Source organism: Megalops cyprinoides, chromosome 1, assembly GCF_013368585.1.
Source record: "Megalops cyprinoides isolate fMegCyp1 chromosome 1, fMegCyp1.pri, whole genome shotgun sequence".
Taxonomy (NCBI): domain Eukaryota; kingdom Metazoa; phylum Chordata; class Actinopteri; order Elopiformes; family Megalopidae; genus Megalops; species Megalops cyprinoides.
Genome location: NC_050583.1, coordinates 39,452,951 through 39,472,957, shown reverse-complemented (window position 1 = coordinate 39,472,957; position 20,007 = coordinate 39,452,951). Strand labels below are relative to the sequence as shown.

The 20,007-nt window shown below is 44.1% G+C and overlaps 1 protein-coding gene across 3 annotated transcripts in view; it reads left to right on the top strand.

Moving 5' to 3' along the window:
- Positions 1-19,809, top strand: part of LOC118772796 (ATP-citrate synthase) — a 35,941-nt gene extending 16,132 nt beyond the window's left edge. The window contains exons 7-30 of one of the 3 annotated variants that reach the window (XM_036521411.1): positions 646-776; positions 1,919-2,037; positions 2,779-2,915; positions 3,192-3,253; positions 3,347-3,464; positions 4,779-4,933; positions 5,885-5,978; positions 7,312-7,368; positions 8,512-8,541; positions 10,876-11,017; positions 11,218-11,386; positions 11,644-11,748; positions 11,992-12,188; positions 12,298-12,379; positions 12,740-12,850; positions 13,119-13,246; positions 13,572-13,665; positions 15,160-15,314; positions 15,723-15,873; positions 16,886-17,029; positions 17,134-17,247; positions 17,415-17,497; positions 17,663-17,739; positions 17,997-19,809. In XM_036521411.1, coding sequence (XP_036377304.1) covers positions 646-776; positions 1,919-2,037; positions 2,779-2,915; positions 3,192-3,253; positions 3,347-3,464; positions 4,779-4,933; positions 5,885-5,978; positions 7,312-7,368; positions 8,512-8,541; positions 10,876-11,017; positions 11,218-11,386; positions 11,644-11,748; positions 11,992-12,188; positions 12,298-12,379; positions 12,740-12,850; positions 13,119-13,246; positions 13,572-13,665; positions 15,160-15,314; positions 15,723-15,873; positions 16,886-17,029; positions 17,134-17,247; positions 17,415-17,497; positions 17,663-17,739; positions 17,997-18,091 — 2,750 coding nt within the window. In that variant the 3' untranslated portion in view covers positions 18,092-19,809. The remainder of the gene's footprint in view (positions 1-645; positions 777-1,918; positions 2,038-2,778; positions 2,916-3,191; positions 3,254-3,346; positions 3,465-4,778; positions 4,934-5,884; positions 5,979-7,311; positions 7,369-8,511; positions 8,542-10,875; positions 11,018-11,217; positions 11,387-11,643; positions 11,749-11,991; positions 12,189-12,297; positions 12,380-12,739; positions 12,851-13,118; positions 13,247-13,571; positions 13,666-15,159; positions 15,315-15,722; positions 15,874-16,885; positions 17,030-17,133; positions 17,248-17,414; positions 17,498-17,662; positions 17,740-17,996) is intronic. The other 2 variants (XM_036521419.1, XM_036521428.1) reach the window with 2 other exon arrangements.
- The last annotated feature ends 198 nt before the right edge of the window (positions 19,810-20,007 follow it).

The window sequence follows — 20,007 nt, the reverse complement described above, 5'->3', positions numbered from 1 at the left end:
AATCCATATTCTTATGTTTTGTGGAATTTTGAATCCAGCATCAAGGAACGTTTAACTGATTACAGAAGCATACTGAAGCTCTGGAAAGACGTTGTTTCCAGTATTGAATCTGCCTTGTTTTGCTGTCAGATGTCACATGCTATAGGGTGGTAATCACCAAAAAAAGTAGACTTGTCCTGATATTCTTTAATAATGTGTAGTATCATATAAAATCAGTACACATAATATTTTTCTTTGTCTGTGGGGTGACATTTTTGCCATTACTTTTGTTTTACTAGAGCCTCTTGTAGGACAAATCTTAAACTATAAAAAATACCTGCTTCATAGGTAGAAGTTCATGGATTGTTTCACTGCTTTACCACTGATATAATTTTACATTGCATTTTTATTAGAATCACCCATCACCCTCTTTTATTCTTCCGCAAGTAGTTATCATTTCCATGTACACAGTAACACCATTTACTGTTTTAGATGACAACAAGAAAAAGGCTGTTACCGGGCCTTGTGTGTTCAAGATGATATGCACCTGTACTGGTCAGGCCTTAAGGAAGACTTGAGTTTAGATGACCGAGTCTTAATAATGCTCAGGTCTCCAGTGAGATGGCTTCTTAATGTGTTGTCTGTTGCCTTTTCTCCTTTCAACAGTTGTCACCGCGGATGGTGTGTTTGTGCTGGATATGGCGGCCAAAATCGACGCTACCGCTGACTACATCTGCAAGGCCAAGTGGGGGGATGTGGAGTTCCCACCACCGTTTGGAAGGGAAGCTTACCCTGAGGTGGGTCCCAGTCTCTGTCTTGTGAGCAGAGAAGGCACTGGTCAAAGTGATCCAACACACACACACACACACAAAATCAACTCCTCACATCAAGGGGGAAAAGCCTAATGCCTAGAAGCAGCACTCCACAGTATTCTGATGCGCTGGTGCCACAGCTTGATCATAAACAGAGAGTGATTGCTCATAGCTTGTAACTGTGAGATGTCAGGACACATGTTATTGTGCTGAATGGAGAGATTAAGAAACCAGGCTAAGAAAAACAGTTATGTACTTCCAAAGTTTTCCAAGAAGCAGAGGGACTAGCAGTACTAGCACAAGTATATTACATTTTTCCCATGCCCATGTCACTGAAATGAGTCCCATCTGTGGGGAGTATTGATGAGATAAAATGAGAATCACTGGGCAGTAGATTCACCTCTGACTCATGCAAGTTCCACCTCACCGGAAACAGCACATTCTTTGCATGGCAATACCATAAAAACCAGCTGTAAATAACCTGCTACAGTGAACACATTACATTAGTCACTGGGCGGGTGCTGCTGGAACAACCAGGGTTTAATCAGCTGATCCACAGGGCACAACACTGTGTTATGAGGAGTTGGAGTCCTGCTTAATTTTCATTTGCTTCATTGTCATGTCTTGATCTAGAGCACAGTTTTCACCAATATAAAATTCAGGTTACCCACGCAGTTAAAGCATTTCCTGTCATCTTCTGCGACATTTTGGACCGCTGTCTCTGGCCACTTTAGTTTGGCTCAGATGGGGTCATTTCATTGCTCATTGCTCAATGCAGAACAGGAGAGATATTGGAGATTGTGAATATTTCAGTGGCTCCAGTTTGCTTTACTGCTGTGAAAGTTCCATTGAGAAGTTCTGTCCATTTATCATTCAGCTTCACTCAACATCCTGTTCACTAAGTCAGGCCTGGCTGTTTCATTCATGCAAGCACATGACACACATCAAGTTCTTGAATGCCAAACATGTGCTGGCAAAAGTCAAATGTCATTTGCTGTTATGGTAAAGTTGTAGAGTCATGCTGCTAACCAGGTCATTGAGTCACCATGTAGAAGAAAGTTGTTATCAGTGTGGGTTGCTAGTAGATCAGCCCGCAAATAACACATGCCCCTTATGTGCTTTTGCAGGAGGCCTACATCGCTGACCTGGATGCCAAGAGTGGTGCCAGCCTCAAGCTCACTTTGCTCAACCCAAGTGGGAGGATCTGGACCATGGTGGCTGGGGGAGGGGCATCAGTGGTGTACAGGTAATTTGTGGAGTTTTGTCCCTGGCCCTTCGTGTTACCCATGCCCTCCTGACTTTACCCTGTGTGACGCAAGTAACCATTTCTGCTGCCCTCCCAAGATGGGTTAGACTTTATCAAGGGTCCCTAATCCCACAGGTCACAGTACCTGGAGCTCTGTCTCCACCTGTTATTATTTGTATCAGCCATTATATTTATACTTTGTCTTGATTTAGGGAGGAATAATGAATGTGTTTGACTGTCTGTGCTTTAAACTAGAGAAGAAACCTTTCTGTGTTGTTGTGCAGCTCTACACTGAGGACCCTTGGCCTATACAGGCTGAAAGGTTTCCCACATCCTCTGGTGATCTGACAGTTTTGATTTGCTTGGATACTTGGAATATATACTAGTATTTTTTTCCCACAAAAAATGTTGGCAGAAAAGAAAATTCAGAATGACTATCTCTATATTGTGAAATATTCTGGGAAAAAGCACGGACTGTGTGCCTTTGTGCCTGCACTGCTAGCCTTTCACATTGTTCCACAGTTGATGAGAGAAGGTGAGCTAAGCTATAAAAATTGCTGTGCAGGTTGACTGTTAAGCCCATGTGGCAAAGCTCAGTTGTAGTCCTTCAGCTGCAGTGAAAATAAGATTCCTATAAAAGCCCTCGGAAACTGAACAGAAGCCAAAGCATTTGTTTCAGTGTGCTCTCAAACTTGATTTTTTTCCCTGTGTTGTAACTGTTTAATGGCAATCTGTCCGCAGTGACACTATATGTGACTTGGGTGGAGTGAATGAGCTGGCCAACTACGGGGAGTACTCGGGGGCGCCCAGCGAACAGCAGACCTACGACTATGCCAAGACCATTCTGTCACTGATGACTCGAGAGAAGCACCCAGACGGTACGCCCTCTTTAGATTACCACTGGGCCATGTGCACGAGGAAGAGTCATCCTTACGCAATTAGCAAACAGGTCACATACTGTTTCCACTGTGCAGACGCCGTGTGTGTGTGTGTGTGTGTGTGTGTGCGCGCTCTTGAGAGTGCTTGCAGACATGTAAATGTTCTAGAGGGCTTTAAGTTGTTCTGTGTATGAGCAGTACAGCTAACAGATTCCAGCTTTTCTTGGCTAGTAAAAACTGTCCCACACCTCTCAGATTTTGTTTTTCCGTTTGCAGGAAAAGTCCTGATCATTGGAGGAAGCATTGCCAACTTCACCAACGTTGCTGCTACTTTCAAGGTCAGAGTTGTTTGCCTGCATGTGCTGTGCATTTGAGAAATGAGGCAGCCATGTAGCTGACTGACTGAGCCAAGACTTTTCGCTGCTACGCAGGGCATTGTGAGGGCCATCAAAGACTACCAGGGCCCCCTGAAGGAACACGAGGTCACCATCTTTGTGCGCCGTGGTGGCCCCAACTACCAGGAGGGACTGAGGGTGATGGGAGAAGTGGGTGAGTGACAAACCATTGTAGGAACTTCGTTGTGGGATATTCAGCGTATAAGGCGGTCAGTCAGCACACTCTTGTGTTGCACGCGGCTTGTTGTCAAACCCACCTTAAGGACCCAATGTCTCTTGCTGGTCTCTTACAAGTTTTCCGCCCACTGGCTTTACATTCATAGTTTTATAATCCTTTAGTGACGACACTGTGTAATGTGACCATGTGCCTTCAATGACAGTGATTTGAGCCATGAAAATGGAAATGAAATTTGCAGTGGAGACCAGTGTTTGATTTTAGAGCACATGGTGGCTCGATTCATGGTGATTGTCTGAAATGTCATGTTATGGCTGTCACCAGAACTAAAAATCGCAGATGAAATAGTTGAATCTAAAGTCAAGTTAACTTTAATGTATTTGTTCAAATATATTCTTTTTCTTATATATAATTTATACACATACACACTCATTTAAGCAGCTAATAAAACTGTAGTTTTTTAATTTGATGTCAGTCTAGCTGTCAAACATATTGACATATTGACATAACACAAATATTTCAACATTTCTTATAGAAATTGTGTGACGTCCTGCTTACTTAAGACATTGTATTTCATTAATAAAATATGGAACTGATATGAAACTGTTTTAAGATAATAACATTACTTATAATTGACAAGTTATTAAAGGTTCATCATCTTTTAGTATATCAGACCATGGTGACTAAGATGCTGAACTATCATTATTTATCATGGATAGTCCAAAAAATGAGTTGTAGGTGTGTTAAGTGTGATCACATGAATAGTTTTCCTTTTTAAAGCAGGTTTACTATTAAATGCAAAGGCTGAGCTATAATATATATTCATATACTGCTAATGTAATGGTACAAATTTAACCTCTGTCTGCACAAGCAGGAAGTAACAGCCACAAACTCTCCAGGCTGCCTCTGTTAGTTAAATTAGCCACAGAGGCTATTGAATTTTATGGTATGAATTAACACATTTCAGAGTCACGGGATCAGTGGTCACATTGCTCAAGTGGCCTTTTTAGATTTTCAACCCTGAAGTGACAATAAATCATGACCAAAGCTGCTCTTGCCTGAACCGAGTATGCCAAAAATTGCTTTTGTGACCATGCATAGTATGAGAGGCCTGTAGATCTTGTGGCAGATGTGAAGAAAGCCGCTTTTTTTTCTAACCTGCCCTTTCATGGTTGAATATTCCAACAATATCCATGTTAAATACTATTTGAAATTCAGATGTGACAGCCTTTCCTCAGTAAATTGTCTTTACCCTTCATCCCCTGACGCTGTTTACTTCATCCCCCTCCACAGGGAAGACCACCGGTATACCCATCCACGTCTTTGGCACAGAGACCCATATGACTGCTATTGTTGGCATGGCACTGGGCCATCGGCCAATCCCCAACCAGCCCCCCATGGCTGCTCACACGGCTAACTTCCTGCTCAACTCCAGTGGCAGTGCCTCGGTATGTCTGTAAACTCAGCGGTTGGTGTTGATATGTGGTCAACCCTGTCCTTTTTTAAAATTTCACTCTCAGCTCAAAACCCATGCTGTATTCATAATGCAGTTGTCAGGATGTCTATACAATGTATGCATTAAATTTGTCCAGTTAATTTCACAATCTGTTTGTGTAAGCAGCTTGCATTCTGATCCCACTGATGATAGATCCGGAATAAGCTGAGCATCCGACATAAAATTCACTGTCACTCCTTAAACCACTCTTTCACATCTTCAGACATAGCTATTCTGGAGAAGACTGAACAGTGAATCAATGTTGCCTATGACGTATGTGCCATTGCTATCAAACCATGAGTAATGCAGTGTTGTTCAGTGTTAAAGCAGAGATGTGCTTTGCCTCTGCCTTAGGTTTAAAATAGAATCCTGAGTGCACGCCCCCCAGGCTGAGTACAGGCCTTTTTAAATGCGCTACAACAAGGCTTTTAGAGTAGTCTTTTTGAGTACGTTTGCATAGTGGCAGGTTAGTGGTGAATGTCACCCTCAGGTGCTGCACCCTGCTACGTAAGACAGGACCACACCTTTCAGGTTTCAGTGCCTCTGCTGCTAGATGCCCACTGCACAAATCGGGCAGTTACTGCTGCTGCTTCTGTTACACAGGAGTAGGTCCAAGGAACTTTGTGACTTTAAAAGATCGAATTCTGAAGTGTGCTGCCTGACATATCAAGCAAAAGAGCAGAAACATAAGTGGAACAAGGGTTGTCTTTGTGCATAATTTATTTAAGAATCTGAATTCTGGCTGACATTGTGACATTGAATGTCCAGCGCTCCTGTCGCACTCACTGCTGGGGATGCCATTGTCTGATTGGTCCACTGTTAGGGACTCCCCTCCCTGGACAGTGTCCACCGTCAGCCATCTGTGTTGAAGTGCCTCACCACAGCTGTCTCTCTCCTCCTCCAGACCCCAGCCCCCAGTAGGACTGCCTCCTTTTCCGAGCCAAGAGCAGCCAATGACGCCACACCTGCAAAAAAGTCCAAGCCGGGCGTCCCACCAGGTAAACAGCACTACATCCACCCTGTGTGATGGGAAGCTTCCTGCACCTCTGTCATCCCTGCAGCTCCCCCTCCGCCTCCTGTCCACAGACTCCTCCCAGTTTCTTTCTCCCCGTATCACAACAGGCTTCCTGCAGTGTGAACCTGCCTGGTCTGTCATGTCTTTCCCAGAACATACTTATCACGAAGCATAGCTGGCTGAAATTGAGGCCAATCACCTAAATGCTCTGACATTCGTGCTTTCCTAATTTTTAGTAAGTTTTACACGTAATTGTCCGAATCACACTCGTTTGCTGCCACTTGCTGTTAAAAGTCTAAAGACAGAGTGGTTTGACTGTCGCAGTGTGCTAAACAAAAGGAAAAAGGTGCCTTGGAGGTCATATCAGTTGTGCCGTGTTGGCAGGACGTGTGGTGTGAGCGTGTTTCTGTGAGGCGACAAAAACGGAACCACAGCCCCCTCCAGTGGGCTTCGCCGTCTCCTCTGTGCGCCAGAGAGGAGCTGATGCAATCGCAGCCGAGTCGAGCAGAGCAGGTGTGCAGAGAGTAGGATCGGTCACACTTATTAGCGTCCGAATTACAGTCTTCCTCCGCTCTGCTGTGAAATAGTCATTCCTTCTGCCCTTCTACCATCCTATAGGTAATGTTTCTTTAGATGAATTTGATGCAGTGGTAGCCAATCAGCAAGACATAGGGGTGGCAAAAAACTTGCATTGAAACAGATAATTGTCCTGAAGTTGTTTTTCAATATTAGCTTGCCGATTTCACCGGTTCACTGGTTCAACGGTTACCCCTCAGCGGCTCACTCCTTTTCACTTATCTGTGGTGACATCACGGCCCTGTTTGTGCATTTCATGTCAAACACATTGAAGCATAATAAATATAAATTATACATTTGATTGTAACAAAGAGATTGGGTAACATTGAATATTAAAAAAAGTTGTTTAATTTTTCGTTGTTGACAAAATGTAATTTGAATTGCCTAAAGTTAATGGTATTACAGATACAATAACTGTCCCCTTAATTATGCAAAATGATTAAAGAGAAGAGTAGAGAGAGAGAGAAGAGTAAGCTCTTGTGTTGTTGCCCCAGGTAAGGTGTGATGCCACAGAGGCCTGACCATGTTTTCCCTCACTACTCCTCCCCAATACCAAGCACACCCTGCCAAGGACACCCCTGCCCACGAGCTGTCCACCACCCTCCATGTCCCTTCGTGTCCCCCTCACGTCATCGTCTCTCCAGCACAGAACATTTTACTTTCTTCTCTCCTTTTTTTTCTCTTCAGTTTCCTCCTTTTCTGTATTATTGACTGTGTCTTTTCGTGGTCAAATTTATAAGCCACTGCTCATTGCCCCACTTGGTCACTGAAGAGTGCTTTCGCAGGAGATACCCAAGGTAAGCGCAGGCATCCACTAACACCAAGCAGTCCCCACTTGCGCCGCAACACAGATGTACTGCTTTTACTTCCCTACCAAAAATACCTGTTAAAAATGGCTGCTTATCAATAACAGCTAATTTTCCCCAGTGTGGTAGAGTTAGTCTCACCTGATTAGACAGTTGCTCCCTGGCTGGTGCCTGGTTGATTGGGTTGCCCTGCTGTTGTCTGTTGGGCACTGTGGCACACCCCCTTTGGAACTGCAGCTACCTTGGCTGAGGTAGCCCAGTCGCCACGCTGATGCGTGTGACTGGCTGTTTGTAGGTGTGGAGGTCTGAGCATGCTCATGAGTGTGTGTGTTCCTAACCAGACTGCGGTGGTTGAAGCACGCACTATGAGCTGACTGCATGACCACTCTGTCTGTGTGTGGTGTGTGTGGTGTGTGTGGTGTGTGTGGTGTGTGTGTGTGTGTGTTTAAGGCCTCATGAGCTCAGGGGCCAGGGGGTGAGGGAAGATGGGAGTTCACTGTCAGGGTTTCAGTGCGTGTTTGTGTGTGTTGGTGGTGTTAAAAACCGTTAGATCAGGGCTGCGCCATGGAGGCAGCATCTTTCTCCCAGTTCTTCTGTGAAGGGCCTTCCTTCCTCAATACAGTCTTTCAAGGTGTGGATTCGTTCCATTGTTGAATTGTTCATGGTTGCAAGTACTGGAATGGCAGTGATTTGGTCATGACTCAGCAGTTCTTTGCACTTTGGAATATCTGCTTGTGTTCTTATAATTTGCTTGCTTTTTAACACCCTCTTGATGAAGGTAAAATCCTTCATAAAGGAAAGATGTACCCATTTTTTCATTCATGCATTCTGATACACAAGACACCACTGAAACGCTTTGTTTAGATAAATGCCATTTTGTTGACAGACTACAGCATGCACTATTCTAGCCTGTAATGGTGGACGCTGTGAGCTGAAAGCCATTACCAGGGTCCTCAGCTTGATTTTGATTTTTATGTGAAAGAACAGCCTCCTCACCTTTAATTTGCGTTTGAATCCTTTGTAGATTAGAACTGACTTTGTAAATTCTTTATTTAAAACATTTGTGATTTAATTTAATTCTTTTGTTATTGTTTTGTTGTCGTCGTGGTGTTTTGTCGCCTGATGGTGTTACAGAACAGCAGGCCTCATCAGACCGAGCCGGAGGTAGGAAAGGCCGTGGTCTGACCGGCGGCCCTCAGGCCTCCTTTCAGGCCTCCTCAGCTGTGTGGTCATCGCTGCTCCTCAGCCTTTCGGTCTTGCTTGGCGGTTTCCATGGTGACTGATGTTATTTGTGCACAGAGTCACACCAGCTGTGACGGCAATAAACCCAGCGCTAGAACTGTGATCTGAAGTCTGAAAGGTTCAAGCATTCTTGGATTCAATACGCAGTGTCTGCACAAATTCAAGACAAATACTTTCACAAAAAGTATTATTGCCTCATTTCCACAGATTCATCAAGGTGGAAAGGATGAGGTCATCAACTGTAAAGTGTGTTGTTGGTAAAGTAGTACCTTTCATCCATTTTAGAATGGATCACGGAAAGTTCAGGCATGAGGGAAAAAGCGTAGCACCAACTTTGAACACATTTGACACTGATTGGTTCAGACATCACAGGAAGCGACTGGGCAAATTCGAGTTAAATGCATTTAGTGTTGGCCTAGTGAATTTTGCCACTGTGTGATTGGCCATGCTGACCTCAGTCACCCTGCCACCACCCAGCATCTGGCGTTTCCCAGTTCTGATGTGCTGTTTCTGTTGTGTGCTCTACTGCCTCTGTGCCCCTTTCTGCTAAATAAGTCTCAGTCCCAAAAGATATACATACAAGTGTATTTCTGTTTTGGGTGTTTTTGGTAGTTGTTGCTTTGGCATGTGTTTTGGTTTTTTGTTTGCTTTTTTTTCCCTCTTTGGGAAAAAAAAAATCAGTTCTCAGCTGGAGGAAAATATTCTGTGCATTTAAACCTTTGCTGCTCATTTGCCAGAAGAATAAATTTAGGCAGTCATTTGGGATCTGAAACCCCTTCACCCATGCACTTATATTCCAGTGTGCTTTTCCTCCGCCTGAGAGTTGAAGGTGAACTTCATTGGGCATCTGAGAGCATCACAGCTCACTGGGCCTGAGAAGAGACAGTTCGTTATGGACTGAGGGCTTGAAAATCATAAACTATTTATTTCACAAACATTCTCTTTTTTTATTTTAGCGAGTATTTAATGACCTCATATACATATATGATCTCATGTATGTATATATGTGTGTGTGTATATATACATATATAATATATATGTATGTGTACAAAATATATATGTATAGTACTGTATACACACATACATATATATTAAACACATAAATATATACATAGAAATACACAATACATATTTCTATATAACAAATGTTTTTCATATGAGCATTGTACAATTGTACATTGTATTTTCCACATTTGTGTACTGTGAAACATTTTCAGACGTTACTGTGCCCTTCAAATTTCTAATGATAAAGCATACTGATAATTCCCTGTGCTGTTTAACGCAAGCATAACAGGTGTCATTGTCTCAAGGTTGGGTTCTTGCAGTTGACAGCCAAGAAGGCTTGATAGGAGTATGTTTACCCCAGTGGCTGGTGTGCTGTGAATTTCTGTGCTTTTATGTGCAGATATTTGAACAACAAACCCAGTGTTTTGCACCTCAGAGTTCAATTTGTTTGATGGTACTTATTTGCCAAGATGCACCTAAATGAGACATTGTGACAAATATTGCTATTAGATAATTAATCATATAAAAGTTAGGTGCATTTTTTATTTGCTTGTGAGAGCTATGAAGCACACAGACACCACCTGGTGACTGAGTAGTCATGGTAACACCCTTTTGTCAGACCTTCTCAACCAGATATATATGGAAGTACTTGACCTTGAGTTAATGACATCTGATTTTTATTATTAATATTTCAATTTCATAATGGGTATTCTGGCTGTTTAGTGTGACTTGTTCTTCAGAGAAAAGACAATGTGGAAGAAGGAAATTATCAATATGTATTAACATTTGAATTTGATTAAAGTGAGTACAGTAACACCACATTCCAACACACGCCTGATAACTGACATACACAAGTAGGTGCTGTGCAGTAGACTGATCAAGCTGACTGCTGATGATGGTCACCTGATAATAAGGATGCCTCCGGATTGGTCTTCGATGCTTCCACCATGTGCAGTGTCTGTCTCTCAGTCCCCTCTCCTTGCTCCCACATACCCATGTGCTTGATGATAGGACTTCCAGTACTCTGTTATTGATGTGTTCACAGAAGCATGGTAGCACCTCTCTGCAATGACCTAATACAGCCACAACACGCTTTTTTAAAAATTTGATTCCTGTGTGGTACTTTGGTGGAATGGCTGGGTAACTGATTGTTTAGGGGCTCAGGGTGAGTTAAGACTTTTAATAAAGTTTCCCACATCCTGCACCTGTGCTGATGTCTCACCCCCCCCCCTTCTGTCTCCATCCCTGCAGCTAAAGCCACCACGCTCTTCAGCAAGCACACCAAGTCCATTGTGTGGGGTATGCAGACGCGTGCAGTGCAGGGTATGCTGGACTTCGACTACATCTGTTCCCGGGACGAGCCCTCAGTGGCCGCCATGGTCTACCCTTTCACGTAAGTGCCCACTTCCTGTCTCATACTTCTTCTGATGCTTTAATTGCAGATGGTGCTCTACTCAGTAAAACATTACTTTTTTTTATTTTTTGTGCCTCATGGCTGGATCGGACTACTTTGCTGTAGCACATCATTTCAGGGCTTGGACAGCTCAGGGCAAGCACTGATTAGTCACTGCTCTGTGTTTGTGCTTGTATCAGTGGAGACCATAAGCAGAAGTTCTACTGGGGTCACAAGGAGATCCTTATCCCAGTGTACAAGAACATGGGTGACGCCATGAAGAAGCACCCTGAGGTGGATGTGCTCATCAGCTTTGCCTCCCTTCGCTCCGCCTTCGACAGCACCATGGAGACAATGCAGTACCCCCAGGTGAGGAGTCCTGCCATTGGTAATGGTTCATGCAATGCAGAATTTTCTGTATATTGTTCTTAAACCAAATGAGCCCATTTTCATATACAATTTTGTTGTTGTGTGAGATTATTGGAAAAAAAGGTACTATATATGGAGAATTGATGCGTAAAAGGTCCCATAATGGCTCCACATATCCTCGTGTCATTCTGTTTCTGGCCCTTTGGCCTTATGCAACATGTGTGAGGGCTGATGATTTGTTGACCATGTTTTTCCAGATCCACACCATCGCCATCATTGCAGAGGGAATTCCTGAGGCCCAGACCAGGAAGCTCATCAAGAAGGCAGATGAGAAGGGTGTGACCATCATTGGCCCAGCTACGGTAGGCCCCTTTCTCCACATGATAATTTGCCTGTTTTTATGGTATAACGGTGCCTCCACATCCACTGCTTTCCATGAATATAGAACCATCCATGAGCAAAACTTCCTGAAAATCCCAAGCCGATACAGGGATGGCTTTTGAACCCTCTGCAGCTTTATGTTGCTGTCATGTACTAATGTGTGTGTGTGTGTGTGTGTGTGTGTGTGTGTGTGTGTGTGTGTGTGGTCCTATTGCTCTGACTAGGTTGGTGGAATCAAACCTGGCTGCTTCAAGATCGGTAACACTGGGGGCATGCTGGACAACATCCTGGCCTCCAAGCTGTACCGTCCTGGCAGTGTGGCCTATGTGTCACGTTCTGGTGGAATGTCAAACGAGCTCAACAACATCATCTCACGCACAACTGATGGCGTCTTCGAGGGCGTGGCTATTGGTGGCGACAGGTGAAACTTATTAACTGATAAGGCTTCACAGAGAGAAAGGCATTGCTCTCTAGTTACTGGCAGTGATGAATTATGCTCATACAGTCACCGTCTCCCCTCTGTCCTGCAGGTACCCAGGCTCCACATTCATGGACCACGTGCTGCGCTACCAGGACACCCCTGGAGTGAAGATGATTGTGGTATTGGGGGAGGTGAGTGCCCCAGTTCTCTGCAACATCACGGTCTAGTCCATACGTCAACCCACTGGCTATCCTGGCCTGGCTTTTATCTCTCCAAAAATCCACAAGTTCTGTATTGGTCATTGAACCAGTTCTCAATATTATGACAAGTGAGTAACTGTATGTGAAAATTGAAAGTTTAGTAGTGCCAGGATGGCATCACTAACAGTAACAGGATGTTGATGTTGAGTCACACATAAACATCCTGTTACCTGTTTTTCTGATGAACATTGTCTGAAAACTTCTTCCTTCGTTACTTGTGGACCTTAACATTCATGCAGTAGCTGCAGATTTGCCTGCATCCCTTGTAATCTCTGTGTCTGTTTGGTATAGATTGGAGGCACGGAGGAGTACAGGATCTGCCAGGGCATCAAGGAGGGCAGGATCACCAAACCTGTGGTTTGCTGGTGCATTGGCACCTGTGCCACCATGTTTTCCTCAGAGGTATGTGGACATGTAAACACTCAGTGGGTATGGGATGATTGACAGATCTTGGCCTCACCATTGGACGAATGCTTTTTTTGCACAAGGGATTTGTATTGTTGCTGGATTTCATCCATAACATCCCATCTGTAGAGATCCATTGGGCTGTAAGATAAATCAGCTTGTCACTGAGTTGTCAGGGCCGGAGAGAATGGAAGAATAGCATCCAGATCAGTGTGTGTGGGGTGTTTTAGTTCATGATATGGACTGATATGTTCCTCTCATTCAGGTGCAATTCGGCCATGCGGGGGCCTGTGCCAACCAGGCGTCAGAAACGGCAGTGGCCAAAAACCAGGCCTTGCGGGATGCCGGAGCCTACGTCCCCAAGAGTTTTGATGAGCTGGGGGACGTCATCAGGTCAGCCCACCACACAAGCCACTGTGAACTACAACCAACAAACAAAATCTCTTGGGCGGCACGGAGATGCCTGTCTGTCATACACACAGCAGCACATCATACCACCTCAGTCACGGTATCAAAGCACCACAAAATGGCATGGGCAACAGAGAGGGATCCATTCCAGCCTCATTTACCTTACATTGTTTTCTGATGGTTTTCCTTTAATCATTTAATTGTTTTTAAACGCGTCAGATATTATGAAGCTCTCGTGGAATTGTTCTCTGGCATACTGAAGGTCAACCTTGTCATGGGTTGTGTTGTGCTGTGGTTGTGTGATCCATAGGACGGTTTACGACGACCTCGTTGCCAATGGTATCATCGTTCCTGCACAGGAGGTGCCTCCTCCAACAGTGCCTATGGACTACTCCTGGGCAAGGGTAAGCACACCACTGTCTGCCATCTCGTATACCCCTGGTGTCCACTAGAGGTCTAGACTAGACTACTCTTCAGTCTAAAACTGGTCTTAATAAGGAAGCCATTGATTACCCTTCCAACTGAAACGCAAATGCAGAATTATTCACTTGTCAGACAAATAATGCTTTTCATGAGAATGTTTATGCATAAACAAATTGCAGCAAAGTAAAATAGCTTTCAGACCGGTCTGTGCTGTCTGTCTGTTGGGAGTAGTTTTTGTTAATAGCTTCCGTTCTGACATCACAACACCAGGCTTTATTTAACAATTCTGTTTGTCATGGACCATTTGATTGAAAATAAGGTGCTGCCTAAAGGCAAAAGCCACTCGGTCAAATTCATTGCTGCTGGATGAGCTAGTGTCTATATGAGGACAGGGAAAACACTTTCACTATGCATGCAGTGAGGTTTTGTTGCATCTAGAAAAAGTGACAGCAGAATATTATTTTCATTAAATGCGCTCACCATTTTTGCAAAGCCACACAAGGAAAAACACAGCCAGGTAGACTGTCCTTGAATGCTTCAGTCCAGCGCACAGCAGTCTGTGCAGACTGGGTAAACGGCACAGAAGCAAGTGCACCACTTAAAAACAAGATAATAATGCTGCTTGCATTATGCTAATCCTAATGCTAGGATTTTCCTTAAACACAAAAAGGTACACATTAATATTATTCCAAGTGCTGATGTCCTCCGGAGCACACCTATCAGAGACCTGATTATAATATATCATATGTGTATGATATAAAATCATACAAAACACAATTGAACACGGTCACACTAATCACAGGTTGTTTGAATCCCCCACTTTGTATCAGTGTTTAGATTGCTCTACTTCAGCTAAGTGCAGAGGGTAAATTAAGAGCTTGCCTGTAGGCTGTCAATGCCACCAGTTGTTCCACAGTGGCACAGATAGTTGGAGCCGTCACAGATTCCACTATCAGTTTGAATAACATTCTTATTGCAGAGACTGACGGTGCTCTGTATGTGGAAAAAGGCTTTCATTTATGCCTGGCCTTCTCCCAAATTGTGTAACTAGTTAACCATTTCTCGTCAGTTTCTCCACAATCTTTTGTCAGTATTTCTTAATTGTATATTTTGAATGTTGAGTTGAGAGTTTAGAGCATTATTGAGTATCAGCAATTAATAATCAACCTGAAAATGTCATCCAGAAAAATGTCATATTTTTATTCAGATGTCCCTGCAGCACAAAACATGGGGCATTAATTGATTGCATAGGAATTTCAATTATCTGCTGATTCAGAGGCATTTCCAAAACCAGTTCTCTAGACCTCCAGAACCAGGAATGGACACCAGTTTGCCTGATTGTTAACTCTCTCATGCAGCTGTCTTGCGTTTGGCAGTGCATTAGTTCCAGAAGCAGTGTATGTTACATAATTTAGTTAATAGTATTAAGCTGCGTGTCCATAGACGGCATTCATGTGTCTTTCTCCCCCCTGTAGGAGTTGGGCCTGATCCGCAAGCCTGCCTCCTTCATGACCAGCATTTGTGATGAGCGGGGCCAGGAGCTTATCTATGCCGGCATGCCTATTACTGAGGTCTTCAAGGAGGAGATGGGCCTTGGAGGAGTGCTGGGGCTGCTGTGGTTCCAGCGAAGGTCAGTGGAGAGTATGGCCAAGAGAGAACAAAAAGATTACATTTTGCCTCATACAGAAGTCACTTTCTATAACAGTAATTACTTAGGGGTGCAGTGGGTTGTTCACCACAGGGAAATGTGGCTTATTTCTCTGTGTGTTTCCTTCATTTTTTGGAACTCTGGTTTTATAAACACGGGTAATATTTTGGTTACATAGTACAGAAATGTTAATAATGTAACCATTTCTATTCCTTCTGTAAACATTAAGACACTGTAAATGTGGATCGCACAATGAAGTTGCCACATTTACAACACTGCATACTGGGACATAGAGGGCACACTCACAAAGTCCTTAGGCCAAGCCCACACACCAGTGTACACAGCTTTTCAGTTTTTTGGCACCTTGCTTATATCTCTACTGTTTCCCAGGTTGCCACGGTACGCATGCCAGTTCATTGAGATGTGCCTGATGGTAACAGCGGACCATGGGCCCGCCGTGTCTGGTGCTCACAACACCATCGTCTGTGCCCGCGCTGGCAAGGACCTGATCTCCAGCCTCACATCAGGCCTGCTCACCATCGTAAGGCCCCTGTCCACTCATCTGCTCTCCCCATCACCCCAACACGGCCTATGAACCACTAACATGTGGGCTAAGCCAACTTCAGCATTATTGAGGGTCATCAACTTACCTCAACGCTCACACATCAGCCATAGCTTAAAAGTTCAGTTCAACTAATTCAGATCACTGTCGTAGTCAGTCTGGTGGGGTAGAGAGAAAAGACTCTTCAGCTCCAGGGGGGATCTCGTGACAAAGCTGAGTCAAGAATGGCCTGTGATATCAAACACAAAACAACATGAGATTAGTGCTTCATGACGGAAGCCGCTCCTGCCTAAGTACAGCCATCAACAGAAGACCTAACATCGTCAGACCGTAGTGTCCTCATCGTAACATGGAGATTTTGTTCTTGAACTTGACCAACCTGCTCCCCAAATGCCCAGCTATTGAGTCAATCCTGGTTTGCTTTTGAATCCCTGCTAGCCATCTGCTGGATGCAGATCAGATGCACTCTTTTAACCATCCCTCTTTTCACCAAGAACCCCTGGTCTCTGTTTGTCATACTCTGCTCTGTAGTACCACCCAGAGCAGGGACAGACTGTGTCACTTCTTTGCGAGTCGTATTGTGGGTGAAGCAGTGAGCATCCTGAACTGGAATGAAACGAAAGCGAAGGGCAAAAAGGCAGTCTGACAACACGCTCATTGTATCGACACAGCTGTTTGGCACTAGTCCCTGCCTTCTGTACTGAAGCAGCACCCTGATCGCTGCACTGAGGGCATCATGCCATGAGAGCGGAGTGTCTGCCGTCCCCAGAATACAGCCACTACCTTACTCTATTTCCTCCCCAAGTGTACAAAACCTCCCTCTCTGTACAAACCAAACAAACCAAACCAACGCACTTCACGAAGCATTTCCCATTATTTTCTGTGTGGGAGATGGATGATCAGGAGAAGTAATCGCCTCTGGCGTTACTTATTTTTTAGTTACACGTGACAGTTTCCCAGATTTATTTGAAGTATTGAAAATGTGTTTCAGGGTGACCGCTTTGGAGGGGCCCTGGACGCTGCTGCCAAGCAATTCAGCAAGGCCTTCGACAGCGGCCTGCTGCCCATGGAGTTTGTCAACAAGATGAAGAAGGAAGGCAGGCTGATCATGGGCATCGGCCACAGGGTCAAGTCGGTGAGCTGCTCCTCCGTCTGTGGGTGAACACACCTTTCAGTGCGTGGTGGTTAAAAATACAGATGTCTCCAGATACTGACTTTTTAAATGTGCTCACTTTTCAGATCAACAATCCAGACATGAGAGTCCAGATCCTGAAAGACTTTGTGAAGCAGCATTTTCCCGCCACCCAGCTGCTGGACTATGCCCTAGACGTGGAGAAGATCACCACATCCAAGGTACCTGCCCTCGCCCTGTGTGCCCACTGTCTCATTGGGGGAGCAGTCAGTGCTGGATCGCTCCAGACGTCCTTTGGTTTCAAGCACACCTGCCACTGCAGTGTTTTCCATTACCATTTATTCGAGCGAGCCATTCTCAGAACACTGACAGTCACCTCCCATTGCAGAAACCCAACCTCATCCTGAACGTGGATGGCTTCATTGGGGTGGCCTTCGTGGACCTGCTCAGGACCTGTGGCGGATTCACACGGTGCGGAAACGTCAGCGTGCCCTTTTGTCTGTAGATAGTCACCTTTGCGCATACCTGCATCGGATGTCCCTATGTGCATTGCTAGATGTTTCCCTCCACCAGCCTTGTGCTTCAGGTTGAGTGAAGTTAGCAGCTGCTGAGTGATGATTGACGTTTGCGTTACAGAGATGAGGCCGATGAGTTTGTGGAGATCGGGGCTCTGAATGGAATATTCGTCCTGGGCCGCAGCATGGGATTCATTGGTATGTAGAGGGGCAGTGGGAGGTCAGGTGCCGCCTCCCGTATGATCCACATGATCCACATGATCCATCTTGCCAACCACCCCCACAATAGATCAAATTGTTCACAAATTTTAAGCATTTAAAATGTCCTGGGAGATCAGTGAAAGCTCATCCTTCACATAGAAAGCAAGCGCTTGTTGTAAATCTGCTGTTTACAGTCTAGTCTGTCATTTACACTCAGAACCTCATCGTAGTCCCTTTTCCCTCTCATCTCTCAGGACACTACTTGGACCAGAAGAGACTGAAGCAGGGCCTGTACCGACACCCTTGGGATGACATCTCGTACGTGCTTCCAGAACACATGTCCATGTAACTATGGCCACTCTAGAGCCAGTCCATCCTGGAGGGCAAAGCCAAGTACCACAGCTTTCACTTCTGTCTCCATCACTGCTGCTGGAAAGGAGGAGAGGGTGGGTGGGGAAGGGTATTTGGTGGAGGGACACTTTGGGCAGAGGGGTAGTTATTCACCAGTTCTTCAAAACGCACTGCAGAAAAGGAAGCATGACTATTGACAACATAACGGAAGCAGTGATGTCACCTATTGTATCACTGAACAACCAACCAAACTATGCGCAACCCAATGCAAGCTAAAACAGTGGGGTCACACCAGGAAGAATACAGGAATGAGAGGCAGTTGCAGGGTGAGGATCTTCAGTTTTTATGACCACATTAGGTGGCACAAGAGGGACAGAGACCTCGTTCATGGCCCAGCTTTATCGTCTGTCACTTCGCTGCATTTGTGGAACCCAATGGCATCATCTTGTACTCGTGTAGACACAGTTGGCTGTTCTCTCATCCACTGTCACAACTACTTGTTCTGTAATTATTACTTCTATAACTCTATACTAGCACGATTAACCTACTGCGTAGAAATGAATGCTTGTGTTTCCTTGTGCATTCTTCAGAGTTGAGCTGTTTAAGTCAAAAGCATGCTGTCCTGTCCGAGTGACTCGTACTACAATCTGATCAGCCACTTGCAGATCTAGGAGAATAGTTTTCTATATAGAGAGAGGTGTATGAATTAATAAATGTGCAAAAGAAAAATGGACATAGTAAAAATAGCATATGAATGTAAATGCAGAACTAATATGTTCGCCACTACCGTAGTTGCAGAGTGGTAAGATGTGCTATGTTCACGTCGATCCTGACTTCCCTCTGGGTCCACTGCTGCTCATTTCCTCCAGGGACTTGTGAGCATGGACATGATTATCATAGGGAAGAGGCTGCCAGTGTGGAGTATCTGAGCCTTCCTCTGTGGCTGTTGAATAAATGATGCAAATTCCTTCCCTCTGTCCACCATTTAAAGCTGAATGACACTGGGCGTTATTTATTAAATATTCACTCCATCTGAAATTTACCGCCTTTTTTTAGTTAACAAGTATGTATAATTTAAAACAAAAATGTGTCCTAACATGTCACGGATGGTCATTTTTGAGTTGCCAAACTAAAATGTTCACTGTCTGTTTTGTGAAGTCCTTACCTGATGTGAATTCAATTGACAAAAGACAAAAGGTGTTTTTCATTAGCTCTTGATTTTATCTGCTAGCTACCTCTAAGAAACATGTAACTTATCCTGTTAAAGCCACCCCAGGGGTTCTCCTCTTTAAAAAAATGGAATGGTGGTAGATGAACGTGACGATGACTCGTTGAATAAGGCCCAGTGAGTCTTAACGTACCATTAAGAGGGACCATCGTAATCAAGGCATTTCCAGGTTATCTTGACGTGGCTTTTTGTTGGCAAGCATGATCTCCTTGTGCTATTAACTATGTGAACTGTGAGGATTTCAAACAAGAACCAGTCTGTGTTTAGTGGTGCATTTTTTGGTCCATGCTTCTACTTCCGCTTCTGCAGATGTTCAGTGGATCATCAACACTGTCTAAAGAATATCAGCCTGCTATGTTCTTTTTTTATATGTTTTACTGTTTTATTTGATTTGAAATAAATGTGCTTCTGTATTGTTATTGTAATTAATATAATATTAATATCTCCAAACTGTAATATTGTAGTTTAATAAAGAACTTCTTGGCTAACTTTTCAGCGTGGTTATTTCTCATCAGTATTTTGTGTTATGTTTGACTCATTACAAGGGATACTACTGAATGATAAAAAAAAAAAAAAATTAAAAAATCATTTATTTTTTAATATTATGTTGTGGGACAAAATTGACCAAAACGAATATGTATAATGTAACATTGTAACATATATTTGAAGGATGTTTTTATGGTGTT